This window comes from Leucoraja erinacea, chromosome 2 (genome assembly GCF_028641065.1).
Source record: "Leucoraja erinacea ecotype New England chromosome 2, Leri_hhj_1, whole genome shotgun sequence".
NCBI lineage: Eukaryota > Metazoa > Chordata > Chondrichthyes > Rajiformes > Rajidae > Leucoraja > Leucoraja erinaceus.
The window spans coordinates 117,478,885-117,497,017 of record NC_073378.1 but is presented as its reverse complement, the minus strand read 5'-3'; the positions used below and the strand labels follow the sequence as shown (position 1 = coordinate 117,497,017).

The following is an 18,133-nucleotide window of genomic DNA, read 5'->3' as shown; positions in this document are numbered from 1 at the left end:
ATCTATTAGTCGGAGTCTCATTTCTTCAAGGCGTGCTATGTCCATCATATTCCTAATCCACATTATAACAGTTGGTATGGTTGTATTTTTCCAAAATTTAAGTATCAATTTCTTTCCAATTATTAACCCATAATTAAAAAAAACATTTTGATCTTTCTTTAAATTGGTATCCACTTTTATAGTGGTGAATCTTAGGTTGTCTGCTGCATTCCCATAAATCACAACACAACAAAACTGTTTCATTCCTACAAAAAAGGTTTTGTGATGTTCTAATATGGTGTGAAATCTGATACAGAAATGTAAGTGTAGTTGGATGAGAGATTGTACGACAGTAACTGTAAGACAAAAATAATACAAACGATACATTAAAAACAGTTTTATTTAGCCGTTTGTGGTCCAGAAATTGGAAGATTGTGTCACAATCTTTAGGAAAACTTAGCTGGGGATTTAAGATATGTGGCATCTATCTGAAATCTGTCCATCTGTCCGCAACTGGAATGTTGAGCAGGAGCATTTAGATTCATTAAATAGACAGTCTGCTCATGTGTAGAAATTGCTCTGCAATAGGTCCACATTAACTCAAGTCAAGAGTAGTGCACATTGCAGGCGTTGTCTTGGTTGCTGAAGTAATCCTTTGCACAGCTGGGCAGAGGGCACAAGGTACAGTTTAGACAGTGGAGGGAATGTTCTTGTTTTTAATGAAAGAAGTTCACATACAGTATCAAATAACTTTTAGACATAAATACAGAATTATCTGAATAGGTTCTGGCCTTTGAATTTGGTGATTGTTTTTTGTTAAACAAAAAAAATAATGTTTTTCAGTATTGAAGAATGCATGTTGTAATGTTGATTTCTGTTAAGAAATTTGGTTTGTTGCAGGCTGAATTAAAACACCTGCCATGTTATCAGGCAGAAGAAGGGAATATTCTTTCATCCTTGACATTTTAACTGATGCTTAGTTTTTGCACTTGTATGAGAAGGCCATAATGTTGCTTCACTTCTGTCAGAGAGAGGTGGAGCAATGGGAAATCCACAAAGCAATCGCCAAAAAGATCAAAGATTTTTTTGAAAACCTCCAGTGTTTTTTTCGATGGGATCAGGTTATCTTTTCCACCTGTTTTGATGAGGCATTCATGGTTTTGGTTAATATGCATTGCAGAAATGTGTTGTTGAATGGATTGGTTTAACATAATCAAATAAATTATTTTATTTTTAATATTATAACTACTATGTGGAATATTATAGCATTAACAACCTGAATTAATTGTTACCATTTAGGCTTTGAGGAGATTTTAGAAAGGAAGTTTTGAAGGTATTTTCTTCTAACAGAACTATTAGAATAAGTCATTCTAATAGGAATTTGGAAATTAGGAATTATTAATGCTTGAAGCATGCTGCATTGTGATTCCCTTCAACCACTTGGGTCTTTTAGTTGGGTCACACCTAAACTGTACCTTAACTTTATTTAGTTGACTTTATTTCACATCCCAAAGTACCTTAACTTCATAAAAATGTTAAAAGTGTTCCAAATGTCCACTACCCCTTGAAGACTTTCCAGCTTGCCCTATTTGAGATTATGATCCCTTGTTCAATCCCTTTCCAAGATTCACTATTCTGTGTCCATTACCTCAGTCTTGGACTTGATACTGAGCTCAGATCTTGAGCTAAATTGTCTTCTGAATGTTTGGGTGCACTTTGATCTTCCTCAAGTCATTCAGAGATGCAAAAAAACTGCAGAAGATAAAATCTCGAGGAAAACCAATTGCTGGAGGAATCCAGCGAGTTATGCATCACCTATGAAGCAAATGGACAGACAATGTTTTATACCAGGACACTTCTTCAGACTGGACAATCAACATTTTGCGTTGGGACCCTTCAGACTCGACAGACAACGCTTCATGTTGGGACCCTTTAGACTTGGCAGATGGCGTTTCTGGTTGGGTTTCTTCTTCAGACTGAAGAAGGGTCCACCTGAAACGTTACCTGCCCATTCCTTCCAGAGATGCTCGCTGACCCGCTGAGTTCATGCAGCCCTACCTCAGGTTATGTAAGTAAAATCAAGGAAGTGGCATGCTTATTAATTTAGGATCTTGGGTAGACTACTTCGGTCTTCAAGCCTCCAAAGTGATTTTGTGAAACTAGCTGATCAACTTGTTTTCCTGCTTGAACTCTGTCACATTCCCCCACTAGCTCTCCCCTCGCCTTTCTTATCTATCTCGTCAAGTCAAGTTTATTCGTCAAATACACATACGAGATGTGCAGTGAAATGAAAAGTGGCAATGCTCGCGGACTTTGTGCAAAAAGACAAACAAACAAACAATCAAACAAGCTATAAACACAATCATAAACACACACATATTCTTTTACATATTAAATAGTGGAAGGAAAAACATTCAGTAAAGTTAGTCCCTGGTGAGATTTACAGTCCGAATGGCCTCTGGGAAGAAACTCCTTCTCAACCTCTCCGTTCTCACAGCATGGCAACGGAGGCGTTTGCCTGACCGTAGCAGCTGGAACAGTCCGTGCAGGGGTGGAAGGGGTCTCTCATGATATTGTTGGCTCTGGAGTTGCACCTCCTGATGTATAGTTCCTGCAGGGGGGCGAGTGAAGTTTCCATAGTGCGTTCGGCCGAACGCACTACTCTCTGCAGAGCCTTCTTGTCCTGGGCAGAGCAATTCCCAAACCAGATGGTAATATTTCCGGACAAGATGCTTTCCACAGCCGCTGCGTAGAAGCACTGGAGGATCCTCGGAGACACTCTGAATTTCCTCAATTGCCTGAGGTGGTAAAGGCGCTGCCTTGCCTTACTCACGAGTGCTGAGGCGTGTGATGTCCATGTCATATCCTCAGATGTGGACTCCCAGACATTTAAAACAGCTCACCCTATCCACAGGATCCCCATTTATCCTCAATGGTGAGTACGTCCTCGGATGATGTGCCCTCCTAAAGTCACCAGAGTGCTAGATCAGCCACCTCCTCCCGGTAGGCCTTCTCATCGTTGTCTGAGATCAGGCCCACCACCACAGTGTCATCAGCAAACTTAATTATTGAGTTGGAGCTGAACCTAGCCACACAGTCATGTGTGTACAGGGAGTACAATAGGGGGCTGAGGACGCAACCCGCAGATGTTTTTCATCACCAGCCTCTCAAAGCATTTCATGACTACCGAGATAAGGGCCACCGGACGGTAGTCATTCAGACAGGCTGGGGAGGCATTTTTTGGTACCGGTACAATGATGGATTTTTTGAATCTGTGTCTGCCTTAAAATATATTCACAAAATCTTTCCATAGATCTTCAGGAAATTGAATTTCCAAGACTCCCCTTGATTATATGTGCCCAACATGCTGTTTTTTAAAAACATTGACTCCTCCTGGTTCTAGAATCTTCCACTAGGGAAAATATCATCTCCACATCCACCCGGTCAAGATTCTTCAGAGTTTTGTTTCAATCATGTCTCCTCTTGATCTTCTAAAATCCAGGGATACGTTTGGTCTACTCAATTTTTCCCATATAAGACAAGCTGCTGATTCCAGTTAGCACTCTAGTAAACCTCTGAACTATTTTGATCAATCTTAATGTTTTTATTTAAAATTGTTATAGAAATTCAATGTATTTTTTATTGTTAATCATGTTTTTTTGTTTTTTAATTGTCATCTCGTTTGATCTGCAGGGCTATGAGAATAGTTGTAGGCATTTGACCATTGCCATTCTCTCGTGTTTGAAGATTGAGATATGTCGAATAGGCAACTGCAATCAAAGTCTTGGGAGATAAAAATCCATAATTTAATGAGCAAGAGGTTATAAACAATCCTATAGTACGGTCACAGATACCAAATCCAGATAACTAGCAAACATCCACGAAACATCTTGGTTTACTTTAACCTAAATCCGTCTTGAGTGGCCCTTTTATGCTTTGCCTCATTTAGTACAGGTTACTATTCCTTATAAATGGTCATCCTTGTTAACTTCAATGATCATCAGGTGCTTGAATGATATGGCTTTAACCTAATGTGTCTTTCCATTTCCCATCAATCTATTTTTCCTGTTTGAGTTCTTGTCTACCTGCCATAGGAAGGATGTTATTTAGCCAGAAAGTTGCAGAAAGGATTTGGGAATATTTTAAGGGGTCTGGAGGGTTTGAGCTATGAGGAGAGGCTAGATATACTTGGACTTTCCTCCTCGGAAAATAGTTGGCTGACGGATGACCTTAGAAATGTATAAAATCACGAAGGGCATAGATAAGATGAATAGACTGCCTTTTCCCCATGGTAGTGGAGTCGAAATCTAGAGGGAAGAGGTTTCAGGTGAAGGGGAATGATTTAAACGGGACCAGATGTACAACTTGTTCACAGAGGGTGGTGGAGAAATGGAACGAGCTACCTAATGTAGTTGTCAGGAAGAGTAAAATTACAACATTTTTAAAGCATTTGAACGGGTATATGGATCGGAAAGGTTTGGAGGAATTTGGGCCAGTCGCAGGCAATTGAAACTAGCTCATTTCGGTACAATGGTTGGCATGGCCGAAGAGCATGTTTCCGTGCTGTGCAGGTCTATGACTGACTATCTAACACCAATTTTGCTCCAACTTCTGCAATGAAATGTGACGCAGCACCACTATATAAATTGAATTAATGCCATTTTCCTGCATTAACTGCAATTCTTGGAAAGCCTGGTCAAATCTAGCCAGTGAAAATAATTTCAGCTTTATGGAAAATGATTCAGTTAGGCAGGATAATTTCAGTATTATTTTCTGGAAATCATTTCAACTTTGAGAGTCAAGCAGGCAGAAGAGTTACCAAAGATGCATTTTAGCTTTGTTCTGTTCCACTGCAGTGGATATGTTTATGGAGTGGTTTAGATCTTGCAAGACTTCGGTTAAGGGTCATAAAACTTTAAATCTGTTTGATTTGCTTTTTATTTAGTGATACAGAGTGAAAACAGGCCATTCGGCCCACCGATTCTCTGCTGACCAACGATCACCCGAACACTAGTTCTATGATTTTCCAGTTCTGTATCCTACACTCTTCACAATTTACAGAAGCCTATTAACCTTCAAACTTGCACGTCTTCGGAATGTGGGAAGAAACCAGAGCACCTGGGAAAAACCCATGCGGTCACAGGGAGAATGTACAATCTCCGTACAGAGAGCACCTGTAGTCAGGATTGAACCTGGGTCTCTGGCACTGTAAGGCAGCAACTCTATTGTGCCTGTGTTGTATCTTGATTTTTAAACCCCCCACTCTTCTGATTCCATGCCCCTTGCCTTTCCCACAAACAAAACTGTGTCAAGAGTTAACACACAAAATGTTAAGATGTATCCAAATTGCAAATTAGCAGTGGTGCAGTTGGTGGAGCTACTGTCTCACAACCACAGAGGTTTCCTTTCATTCTTGACCTTGGGTGCTGACTGTGTGGGGTTTGAATATGCTCCCTTTGACCATGTGGGTTTCCATCGGGTGCTCCAGTTTTCTCCCACGTCCCAAAGATGTGTGGGTTTGGAGGTTAGTTGGCTTCTGTCCTGAATGCGTTTAGGACTTGATGCGAAAGTAGGGTACGTTGAGCGTGGTAAATGGTTAGCTTTGACTTGCTGGGCCAAAGGGTCAGTTTCAATGCTGTATCTAAGCTCAATGAAAAACAGATTACTGTTTGCTCAGTTGGACCATTTCAGCTAATTGTATTGGTGGAATTTCTTAGAGGAAGGAATGCTCCATCTGAGTGACTTTTTTTGGTCTGAAAATGTAATGGCTATTAAAGCACTCTGCCTGATGTATAGTTTGGTCTGTGGATCGAACTAGATTAAAATGGAAAAATTCCTAACTTCCCTCAATGTAGAAGTTGATTCTGAAATTTCGTCTGTCAGTTATTTCCTGATGTCCTCGGAGACCTTGCTTTATTCCCCTCATCAGCCTTTGCATGCCCCCAGAGCACGTGCCACTTGGTAATCATCTTAAGTGAAGATATCAGTAATGTGAACAAAATACACAAGAATAATGCTAGCACAGGTCTTCGGATGCAATCTTGAACGCATGTCCATTTTCTAAACATATCTGCAACTTGAAAATGTCTCCTTAATTTAGTAAAGTTAATAAAATAAGACAAAAAGCTGGAAATACTTGGCAGGCCAGGCAGAAGCAGCGGAGAGAGAAATGGGGCTAACAGTTCAGGTTGATGTCCTATCCAATGAATGCTGCCAGGCTTGTTGAGCATTTCCGCCTTTGTTTCATTTCAGATTTCCAGAAGCCCTGTTATTTTTCTTTTTCATAATAAATTCTGACAACATTGTTGCATGTTGTCACAACATTTGCATGATTATTTTATTAAATCATGGGATGTTAACAGTACCATCAAGCCTTGCTTTTATTACATGTTGTTTATTGCCTTTGGCGGTGCAGTAGCTTCCCGAGTTGCTGTAGTCCATCAAGTGAAGCATCTCTCAATGTTTATTCAGAGTTCAAACATTTTGACTTGGTGGTGGTGAGTACAGCCTAGTTAGCCACCTTGTTATTTCCGAAGCACAGATCTTCAGCACCATGGTTGAAACCTTATTGGGACTCTTGCTCTTCGGTGCATTAAATACACTCGTCTACTACTTGCTATTGTCTAGTATATCTTGTTTGAAGAGTGGCATCTGTCATGATGGGAGCATCCACTCGCCTTGTGATCTCAGATTGTGACGGTAGAGGATTCTGCTCCTTCTGTGATCCAATGCCCAAGAGGACAGCAGTTTTGAGCAGCTATACCAGTTCTGTTTCCGTAGAAGGGTCTCAACCTGAAACGTAAGACATTCCTTTTTACCAGAGATGCTGCCTGTTCCTATTATCTTATTATTATTTATTTATTTATTATTTTTTACCAGAGATGCTGCCTGTTCCGCTGAGTTACTTCAACATTTTGTGTCTCCCTTCGATTTAAACCAGAATCTGCAGTTCTTTCCTACACATTTTGCCCGCTCCACTGTGAAATCTCCTCAAGGTATGTCGAATTTGTTGAGGATAGGATCAAGGAGGTTACCTCAGAACCTGCCTTATGCCTGTTCTATGTTTGGGAAGGAACTGCTGATGCTGGTTTCTACCGAAGATTGATTCAAAGTGCTGGAGAAACTCAGCAGATCAGACAGCATCTCTGGAGGAAAAGGTTGGCGATATTTCGAATCGAAACCCTTCTTCATACTTGAAGCCTATTCTACCTACTCTGTGAATGCAGATTTGGCAAAGTTTGTTTGCTCTATTACAGATGTGGACATGTGCATATGGCTTATTTATACAGCTACCACTGTATAATGTGAATTTACATTTATAATTTTGAAAAACTTGAATTCTAATGGCATAAATTAAAAAATGAATGTGGTACTGTAAATGCCTTTTTTTTTTCAGTGTGCACTCCGGTTGGTCTCTCCAGAATGTTTACAGTTATGGGGCAGTTGCTTGTGAAGCCAACGGTAAGTAATGAAGACCTTTAACTGCAAGTATAACAATTAATTCTGCTTTAATTTGATTCCATTAAAAGATGTTCCTTTTGTAAATTGTTTGACGCTGTGTTTGGTGTTATGTTTCTTGTAAAATAATACAGTGCCCTCCATAATGTTTGGGGCAAAGACTCATTATTTGCCTCTGTACTCCACAATTGAGATTTGAGAAAAAAAATCACATGTGGTTAAAGTGAACATTGTCAGATTTTATTAAAGGGTATTTTTATACATTTTGGTTTCACTATGTAGAAATTACAGCTGTGTTTATACATAGTGCCCCCATTTCAGGGCACCATAATGTTTTGGACACTTGGCTTCACTGGTGTTTGTAATTGCTCAGGTTTGTTCAAATGCCTCCTTAATGCAGAGAGAAAGGAGAGTCTCAACACCTCATCTTGTCTCCAGCCTTTCCAGGGGCGGAAATCGTGGGGGGGGGTGGGGGGGTGGGCAGGGGGACACGCGTTCACCCCCCCCATCCCCCCATGTTTTGAGAGGTGGGGGACGATTTCCCCCCCCCCCCCCCCCCCTTTTTTTGTAATCCGTAATCTAAAACCCGGTGAAATCTCCGCTTTCCGCGAGACAGTGGAGGTGGGACTGATGATCGAGGGTGCAGATTGGACGAGAGAGACGTTGGTCAGCCAGCAATGAAGGCAGGACCATGATAATTCAGCACGATGATTGGAGGAGGGAAGTGTCGGTCTGAGGCGGAAGCAGGGTGGTGGGACAGAGCGGTGATTGGAGGTGGGAGGTGTCCGTGGAGCAAAGATCATGGAGCGGAGCTTGAACTGCTCGCCCAGGTCATAGGTCACAAGCGAAAAACACTCTCGGCAACCCTGGACACCTGCGCCTCATCCGCTACCAGGATCGATATTGGGTCTCCAGCACTGCAATCGCTGCCGTACCGCCACTGGACCACCCCCGTCCCCACCCGAGTGCCCACGCCCGGGGGTGGCCGGAGACATCGGGAGTCAGACAGGAGTGGTGCCCCCAGGCCCACAGCCAGCGCAGAGAAGCAGAGCTAAACCCAGCTCAACTATGCCTGTCAAATCTGCCTGCCAACGACGGTCCAGGTCTACAGCCAGCGCGGAGAACCAGCGCCAGCTCCACGGCTCCCGACTGGTCAGTCCAGGCAGGGCTGTAGGTGAACCCGGCGAGACAGGCAGAGTTGAGCTGCATTTCGCGCTGCTTCTCCATGCTAGCTGTGGGCCTTATGCGATTTTAATTTTTTGGGCGACTGCCGGCGCCCGTCGCTAATTACTGTCCATAGGGCCCACGGCTGAAGCCTGTGTGTGCGCATGTGTGTGTCATCAGCTGAACTTTAGGCTTACCAAAAGCAACTCTTTGCAACATCATTATGAAGAAAGAGAGCACTGGTAAGCTTACCAATTGCAAAGGGCCTGGAAGGCCAAGGAAGACCTCCACAGCTGATGACTGAAGAATTCTCTCTATAATACAGAAAAATCCACAAACACTTGTCTGACAGATCAGAAACACTCTTCAGGAATCAGGTGTGGATTTGTCAATGACCGCTATCTGCAGAAGACTTCATAAACAGAAATGCAGAGGATACACTGCAGGGTGCAAGCCACTGCTTAGCCGCAAAAATAGGATGGCCAGGTTACAGTTTGCCAAGAAGTACTTAAAAGAGCAACCGCAGTTCTGGAATAAGGTTTTGTGGACAGATGAGAATAGCATTAACTTATACCAGAATGATGGCAAGGCAAAGTATAGAGGAGAGAAGGAACAGCCCAAGATCCAAAGCATACCACCTCATCTGTGAAACACAGTGGTGGAGGTGTTATGGCCTGGGCATGTATAGCTGCTGAAGGTACTGGCTCGCATCTTCATTGATGATACAACTGCTCATGGTAGTAGCATAATGAATTCTGAAGTGTATAGACACATCCTATCTGCTCAAGTTCAAACAAATGTATCTTGTCTAAAGTACTGGAGAGAATACTGCTAACAAAGCTAGAAATGTATGTCCTTACTACTGACAATCAGTTTGGGTTCAAAAGAAAACATGGAACTGACCAGTGTATCTATGCTCTTAAAGAGATTGTGTTCAGGTACACAAGCCTGAATTCATCTGTATTCCTATGTTTTATTGATGCGTCCAAGGCATTTGATAGAATTAATCATGAACAATTGTTTGTAAAATTGCTAGATAGAGGTGCCCTTAATTTTTTAGTGAGAATTTTAGTGTTTTGGTATGCCCATCAAACGTTTCAGGTTAAATGGAACAATGTTGTATCTGCTCCATTCTGTGTTAGTAACGGAGTGCGGCAAGGAGGAATTTTGTCTCCTATTTTATTTAATGTTTATATGGATGAATTATCAAATCAGTTAAATAGGTTAAAAACTGGCTGTCTTGTGGTCAACAGTATTGTTAATCATCTTATGTATGCAGACGACCTGGTCCTGCTCTGCCCATATAGTGCTGGGCTGCAGCAGATGTTGGTGTGCTCTCAGTATGGCCTTGATTATGACATAAAGTATAACGCTAAGAAAAGCCGCATAATGATAGTTAGAAGCGCTGAGGACAGGAAATCAACTTTTCCGACCTTTTATTTGTCAGCAGTCCTCTAACTGTGTGTGAGGAAATTAAATACCTAGGTCATGTCATATCCGATGACTGGACGGATGACAAAGACCTCTACCGACAGCGCTGTAAAATTTATTTTCAAGCTAACATACTTATAAGGAAGTTTTCTATGTGCTCTGACTCTGTGAAGTGTTCCTTGTTCAGAACCTATATCACACCGTTATATACTGCTCAATTGTGGTCTAACTATAAGAAAAAGAGTAAGCAGAGGCTCAAGGTAGCATACAATGATGCAATGAGGTTGCTGCTTCGTGTCCCTAGGTGGCCTAGTGCCAGTCAATTGTTTGTGTCCACTAGAGTGCCAACCTGTGAGGCACTCTTAAGACAGCTGATGTTTAGTTTTATGTGTCGCCTGGACAAGTCAGAGAACCACATAATTGAAGCCCTAGTCAGCCCTCTGAAAAGCTGCTATAGATTCACTTCTAGGCTAAGATGGCATTGGTGCAATAGCTTGTGTATCTTATAGGCTAATATGCAATTTTTAATGTATTTTTTGTATCTCCTTATACTGTATGATGTGTTATATGGACCTGTGTCTGAAATAAAGCTTTATTAAATGCCTCAAAACTCATTGGCTGGCAATTCATTTGACAGCAAGACAATGATCCCACACATACTGCTAAAGCAACAAAGGAGTTTTTCAAAGCTAAAAAATGGGCAATTCTTGAGTGGCCAAGTCAATCACCCGATCTGAACCTAATTGAGCATGCCTTTTAAATACTGAAGAGAAAAGTGAAGGGGACTAGCCCCCAAAACAAGCCTAAGCTAAAGATGGATGCAATACAGGCCTGGCAGAACATCACCAGAGAAGACACCCAGCAACTGGTGATGTGCATGAATTGCAGACTTCAAGCAGTCATTGCAAGCAAAGGATATGCAACAAAATACTAAACATGACTAGTTTTGTTTACTTGACATTGCTGTGTCCCAAACATTATGGTGTCCTGAAATGGGGGGGGGGGGGGGGGGGGGGGGGGGGGGGGGGAGGACTATGTATAAACACAGCTGTAATTTCTACATGGTGAAACCAAAATGTATAAATATACCCTTTATTAAAATCTGACAATGTGCACTTTAACCACATGTGATTTTTTTTTTCTATTACAAATCTCAAATTGTGAAGTACAGAGGCAAATAAATAAATGATGGGTCTTTGTCCCAAACATTATGGAGGGCATTGTATATACATCATAATTTGTGTACTTCAACCATGTTTCTCTGACCACACAGCGTGCAAGCTTGACAGCTTCTGGCATTTTTAGTAGTGTGCTATAGTCAGAACTGCTAGCAAAATTTGTTAAGTTGTAAGAGATCATCAGAAATCTACACGGGGCTCATTGATGGTATAATCTGGGAAATATTCCTATGAGGCCAACAATGTAAGATCAATTTAGGGAGCTTGTATCTTTTCATAACATCTCATGTATCACTTTTAGCAATCTCATGTTCCATTCTGTTTTCTTATTGTTTTACTTTCCTATAGATTAGTAAAAGTAGGGTGATTTAATTGTATTTCATGGGTGGCATTCTGGTGAAAGTTGCCTCATAGAGAAGTTAGAAACATAGAAACATAGAAAATAGGTGCAGGAGTAGGCCATTTGGCCCTTCGAGCCTGCACAGCCATTCAATATGGTCATGGCTGATCATCCAACTCAGTATCCTGTACCTGCCTTCTCTCCATACCCCCTGATCCCTTTAGCCACAAGGGCCACAACTCCCTCTTAAATATAGCCAATGAACTGGCCTCAACTACCTTCTGTGGCAGAGAATTCCAGAGATTCACCACTGGCTGTGTGAAAAATGTTTTCCTCATCTCCGTCCTAAAAGATTTCCCCCTTATCCTTAAACTGTGACCCCTTGTCCTGAACTTCCCCAACATCGGGAACAATCTTCCTGCATCTAGCCTGCCCAACCACTTAAGAATTTTGTAAGTTTCTATAAGATCCCCCCTCAATCTTCTAAATTCTAGCGAGTACAAACCGAGTCTATCCTGTCTTTCTTCATATGAAAGTCCTGACATCCCAGGAATCAATCTGGTGAACCTTCTCTGTACTCCCTCTATGGCAAGAATGTCCTTCCTCAGATTAGGAGACCAAAACTGTACGCAATACGCCAGGTGTGGTCTCACCAAGACCCAGTACAACTGTAGTAGAACCTCCCTGCTCCTATACTCAAATCCTTTTGCAATGAATGCTAATATATCATTTGCCTTCTTCACTGCCTGCTGCACCTGCATGCCTACTTTTAATGACTGGTGTACCATGACACCCAGGTCTCGTTGCATCTCCCCCTTTCCTAATCGGCCACCATTCAGATAACAGTCTACTTTCCTGTTTTTGCCACCAAAGTGGATAACCTCACATTATACTGCATCTGCCATGCATTTGCCCACTCACCCAGCCTATCCAAGTCACCTTGCAGCCTCCTAGCATCCTCCACACAGCTAACACTGCCCCCCAGCTTTGTGTCATCCGCAAATTTGGAGATGTTGCATTCAATTCCCTCGTTCAAATCATTAATATATGTCGTAAATAGCTGGGGTCCCAGCACTGAGCCTTGCGGTACCCCACTAGTCACTGGCTGCCATTGTGAAAAGGACCCTACTCTTTGCTTCCTGTTTGCCAGCCAGTTCTCTATCCACATCAATACTGAACCCCCAATACCGTGTGCTTTAAGTTTGTACACTAATCTCTTATGTGGGACCTTGTCGAAAGCCTTCTGAAAGTCCAGATATAACACATCCACTGGTTCTCCCTTATCCACTCTACTAGTTACATCCTCGAAAAATTCTATAGGATTCGTCAGACATGATTTACCTTTCATAAATCCATGCTGACTTTGTCCAATGATTTCACCACTTTCCAAATGTGCTGCTATCCCATCTTTAATAACTGATTCTAGCAGATTCCCCACTACCGACGTTAGACTAACTGGTCTGTAATTCCCCGTTTTCTCTCTCCGTCCCTTTTTATAAAGTGGGGTTACATTAGCTACCCTCCAATCCTCAGGAACTACTCCAGAATCTAAAGAGTTCTGAAAAATTATCACTAATGCATCCACTATTTCTGGGGCTACTTCCTTAAGTACTCTGGGATGTAGCCTATCTGGCCCTGGGGATTTATCGGCCTTTAATCCATTCAATTTACCTAACACCACTTCCCGGCTAACCTAGATTTCACTCAGTTCCTCCATCTCATTTGACCCCCGGTCCCCTGCTATTTCTGGCAGATTATTTATGTCTTCCATAGCAAAGTAGTTATTCAATTGGTCTGCCATGTCCTTGTTCCCCATGATCGATTCACCTGTTTCTGACTGCAAGGGACCTACAAGTTATCAAGCCTCAATGTTGCAGCAAGCCAGTTCTTTTTATGCATCTTTAGAATACATCCCATTATTGAAAATATCTCCCATTCTGCACCATGGTTCCTCGCATCACTCTGTGGCAATGTTGTAACAAGGGGAGAATGTAAATGGGCATATGCTCATGTTTATCTTAAGATGAACGAACGGTGTAATCCTCTTATACTTGTCCTGCCTTTTAATTTTTTTTCCTCTTGTCATTGATGACACAGAAATTGATCCTTTGGTCCATCTTGTAAATGCTGACCAAATTGCCTGAATGAGCGAGATCTACTTTCACATTCCTGGCCCATATCTGTCCGAATCTTTTATTATCCATGTACCTGTCAATGTATTTTAAATGTTATAATTGTACATGTCGCTGCCAGTTCATTTGCAAGCTCATTCCTGATATGCAGCAACTTCACCTCAAAATCGTTAAAAATCTATCTCCTCTCACATAAGCCCTTTACTTTTGGACTCCACTGTTTCAGGATGGGATTATGGCCATCAGTCCCTTATGACTTTATAAATCTGTTTCACCCCTTAGCTCTCTACTCTCCAGTGAAAAACATCTGAGCCTATCCCTCCTCTTCTTGGAACACAAACCTTCCAATCCAGGGAACATACTTTAAAATGTTTATTGCACCCTTTTCAGTCCAATGACATTATTCCTATCGCAGGTCAACCAGAACTTTACATTGCACTCAAAATGTGACCATTGTCCAAATGTCTTCATCCAGCTATAACATGATATTCCAACTCCTGAACTCATTACCCTGTCCAATGAAGGCAAGTGAGGCAGATGCTTTTGTCACTGCCCTATCTACCTTTGATTTTAGAGATACAGTCGACAGGCCCTTTGGCCCACCGAGTCCGCACCAACCAATGATCACCCCATACATTAACCCTATCTTACACTGTAGGGACAATTTACGATTTTACCAACGCCAATTAACATTCATACCTGTATGTCTTTGGAGTGTGTGAGGAAACCGGAGAACCTGGAGAAACTCCCTCCCCACCCTCCCTCCCTGGTCACAGGAAGAACGTACAAATCCGCGCAGACAGTACCCGTCATCATGATCGAACCTGGGTCTCTGGCGCTATAAGGTAGTAGCGTTACCGCTGTGCCATTGTGTCACCCCACACCTGTACTACTTTGAGGGTACCTGTATCCCTAGGTCTCACTGGTCTACAATGTCGTCAGGACTGTACTAATTACAGTGTAAGTGCACCCCTGGTTTACTGCGCCAAAACACAACACTAGAAACAAAACAAATGGAGATCTGAAATAAAAATAGAAAAACTTTCAATAAATCATGCATATTCTGTGGTAAAAGAAGCAGGGTTCCTGTTTCTAGTTGGACAACTGGAGAAGAAGAAAAATATGTTTTGAGAAGCTGAGGGAGTAGTACAAGGAAATATATCTGAAAGACTGAGGCCAAGGATATTGCGAATGTAAGTTATAAAGGTCATCTGATCATGAGCTCTTCAATGAAAAATGGAAACAGAATGACAGTGAGAATGCAGACAAAAGTACATGAAATGGTATAAAATGCAAGGTCACAGGACATGCCCCACAGTCAGACTTTGTCAATGGGAAGAGAAATTATTGAGCTAGTATCATACATAAATTACATGTGGCAGATATGGGCATTTCTGATGCAGAAACGAGGATATTGGACTTGCCTGAAGCCATAGAATTGTTCAGTTGTGAAGACTAATATGCACTGGTGGAAATTGAGGATCCGTTCTTCTAGTTTATGCAGGGCATTATTAGGGCAGGGGGGGCCTCAGACAAATGCACCAGATTGGGAGTTACATGGAGAATTGCAATAGCCCGTGATGCTGAGTTTTGACTCCGAATTGAATGCAGGTGCTCGTCAAAATGTTTGCCCCAATCTGCATAGAACACAAAGTGCTGGAATAACTTAGCGGGTCAGACGGCATCTCTGACGGACATAGGTGACTTTTCCTGACCCAGAACATTGCCTGTCCATGTCCTCCAGAGGTGCTGCCTGACCCACTGAGTTGCTCCAGTTCGTTTGCTGGTGTGTCAGACGACACAGCTCGCTGTTGGCTTCTGTAGTCGTTCATGTTGACAGAATTGTCGCCCGACGCATCACAGAGTGCATCGTGTCGTCGCTTCCAGGAATCGCCACGTGGAGGCTTCTGTCATCATCCCCGTTGCTCCAGGGATTGGTGTTCCTTGCAAGAATCCAGCCCCTGCAGTTTCTGCAGAATTTGATAAGCTGCTGCACTTGGACGAATTGTTTGGGGACAGAATATATAAAGTGCATAAAGGGGTAGATGAGTGTGTGATGGAATCATTTTGAAGCTGTCTAGATTACAAAGGAAAATCCAATGAATGTGAAGCTGATAAGATGGACGTTAGAACTCTTTCCTCCATTTCTTCTGTTTTAATTGTGCCAATGATCAGTGCAGTTAATAATGGAAAATGTCAATAATTGATCTAAATAATCACCAAGGACTGTGCGTGCTCTCTGCTGCAGTGCTACACTTGACAAACTACTAATTTATCTTATTTTCAATTAACTGGAAAGTACACTTATAAAAAAGAAACTTGTGCACAATTCAGTGCATCAAGTAGCCTGTTTGGGAATAACATAACAAGCGTAAAGGGAAAGAAAATCATCCATGTTGTGTCGATCAGAAAGTCTATGAAAGATACCAGCAGGTGATCATGATTATGACAAGCAAAGACAATTATATAAAACTTAAGACCGGATGGGGTCACTTAGATGGAGGTGATCATTAGTGGATGATGACTTGGCGCTCAGAATCTGAGTGCTTGCAAGAACATGAATCATCTATGTACATCACCGTTCTTTGTAACCTTGGTTCTGTGGTGTAGTGTCAAAGATTGAACAGTTTGAAATAAATCTGAGAATTAGTTCCAGTCAATGGGAAGTTTGTCGGAAGTGAAGCCCGACGTGCATCGAGAAAGATTGAGGGGAGCAGTGAGAAGAACACACAGTCTTGTTTGGGACCGGTGTTCAGTAATTTTATGTGTTGTAGACTAATTAGTTTGTATTGTGTCTTGTATGCTATCATGGAGCAACCAAAAGAACAGAGAACAGACGACTGCTATTGATGGTCTCTCCACAAAATCCTTCAAATTGACAGGAAGGATAAGTGAACTCACGGTAACGTTCACCCCTGGCACAACATTACCATTATTGATCCCCGAGTTATATTCAGTTGACTGAGTTGGGCAGTTTACTATAGTTTTGCATTCCTGTCATCAAGTTCAAGTTCAAATTAGTTTATTGTCATATGTCCCTGATAGGACAATGAAATTCTTGCTTTGCTTCAGCACAACAGAACATAGTAGGCATGACTACAGAACAGATCAGTGTGTCCATATACTATTATATAAATATATACACACATGAATAAATAAACTGATAAAGTGCAAATAACAGATAATGTTCAGAGTATTGTCAGAGCCAAGTTTAATAGCCTGATGGCTGCGGGGAAGTAGTTATTCCTGAACCTGGTCGTTGCAGTCTTCAGGCTCCTGTACCTTCTACCTGAAGATAGCAGGGAGATGAGTGTGTGACCAGGATGGTGTCGGTCTTTGATGATACTGTCAGCCTTTTTGAGGCAGAAACTGCGATAGATCCCCTCGATGGAAGGGAGGTCAGAGCCGATGATGGACTGGACAGTGTTTACTACTTTTTGTAGTCTTTTCCGCTCCAGGGCGCTCAAGTTGCTGAACCAAGCCACGATGCAACCGGTCAGCATGCTCTCTACTGTGCACCTGTAGAAGTTAGAGAGAGTCCTCCTTGACAAACTGACTCTCCGTTATCTTCTCAGGAAGCAGAGGCGCTGATGTGCTTTCTTAATAATTGCATCAGTGTTCTCAAACCAGGAAAGATCTGGTTCGATCTGCATGACCAGGAATCTGAAGCTCTTGACCCTTTCAACCATCGGCCCGCTGATATAAACGGGACTGTAGGTCCCCATCCTACTCCTTCCAAAGTCCACAATCAGTTCCTTGGTTTTGCTGGTGTTGAGGGACAGGTTGTTGCGCTGGCACCATATGGACAGTTGCTCGATCTCTCTTCTATACTCTGACTCATCCCCAACAGTGATGTCATCAGCGAACTTGATGATGGAGTTCACACTATGACCGGCTACAGAGTCATGATTATAGAATGAGTACAGCAGGGGGCTGAGCACACAGCCTTGAGGTGCTCCTGTGCTGATTGTTATCGAGGCTGACATATTTCCACCAATACGAACAGACTGTGGTCTGTGAATGAGGAAGTCGAGGATCCAATTGCAGAGGGATGCGCAGAGACCCAGTTCTGCGAGTTTGGTAACCAGCTTGGGGGGGATGAATGTATTAAATGCCGAGCTGTAATCAATGAATAACAGCCTGACATATGAGTTTTTGTTGTCCAAGTGGTCCAGAGTGGAGTGGAGGGCCAGCGAGATCGCAACCACCGTTGATCTGTTGTGACGGTAAGCGAACTGCAGTGGGTCCAGGTTTTTGTCGAGGTAGGAGTTGATTTGCTCCAACCTGTCAAAGCACATCACCACAGGCGTTAGTGCCACATGTCGATAGTCATTGAGGCCTGTCACCTTACTCTTCTTGGGCTCTGGTATAATTGATGCCCTTTTGAAGCAGGTGGGAATCTCAGACCTCAGAAGTGAGAGGTTGAAAATGTCCATAAAAACTCCCGCCTG

At 42.4% G+C, this 18,133-nt stretch overlaps 1 protein-coding gene across 4 annotated transcripts in view; it reads left to right on the top strand.

Annotated features, from left to right (window-relative positions):
- lmbr1 (limb development membrane protein 1) overlaps positions 1-18,133 on the top strand; it is a 175,962-nt gene that overhangs the window by 90,546 nt on the left and 67,283 nt on the right. For all 4 annotated transcript variants that reach the window (XM_055664412.1, XM_055664404.1, XM_055664431.1 and 1 more), the window contains one exon: positions 7,376-7,440. In XM_055664412.1, coding sequence (XP_055520387.1) covers positions 7,376-7,440 — 65 coding nt within the window. The remainder of the gene's footprint in view (positions 1-7,375; positions 7,441-18,133) is intronic.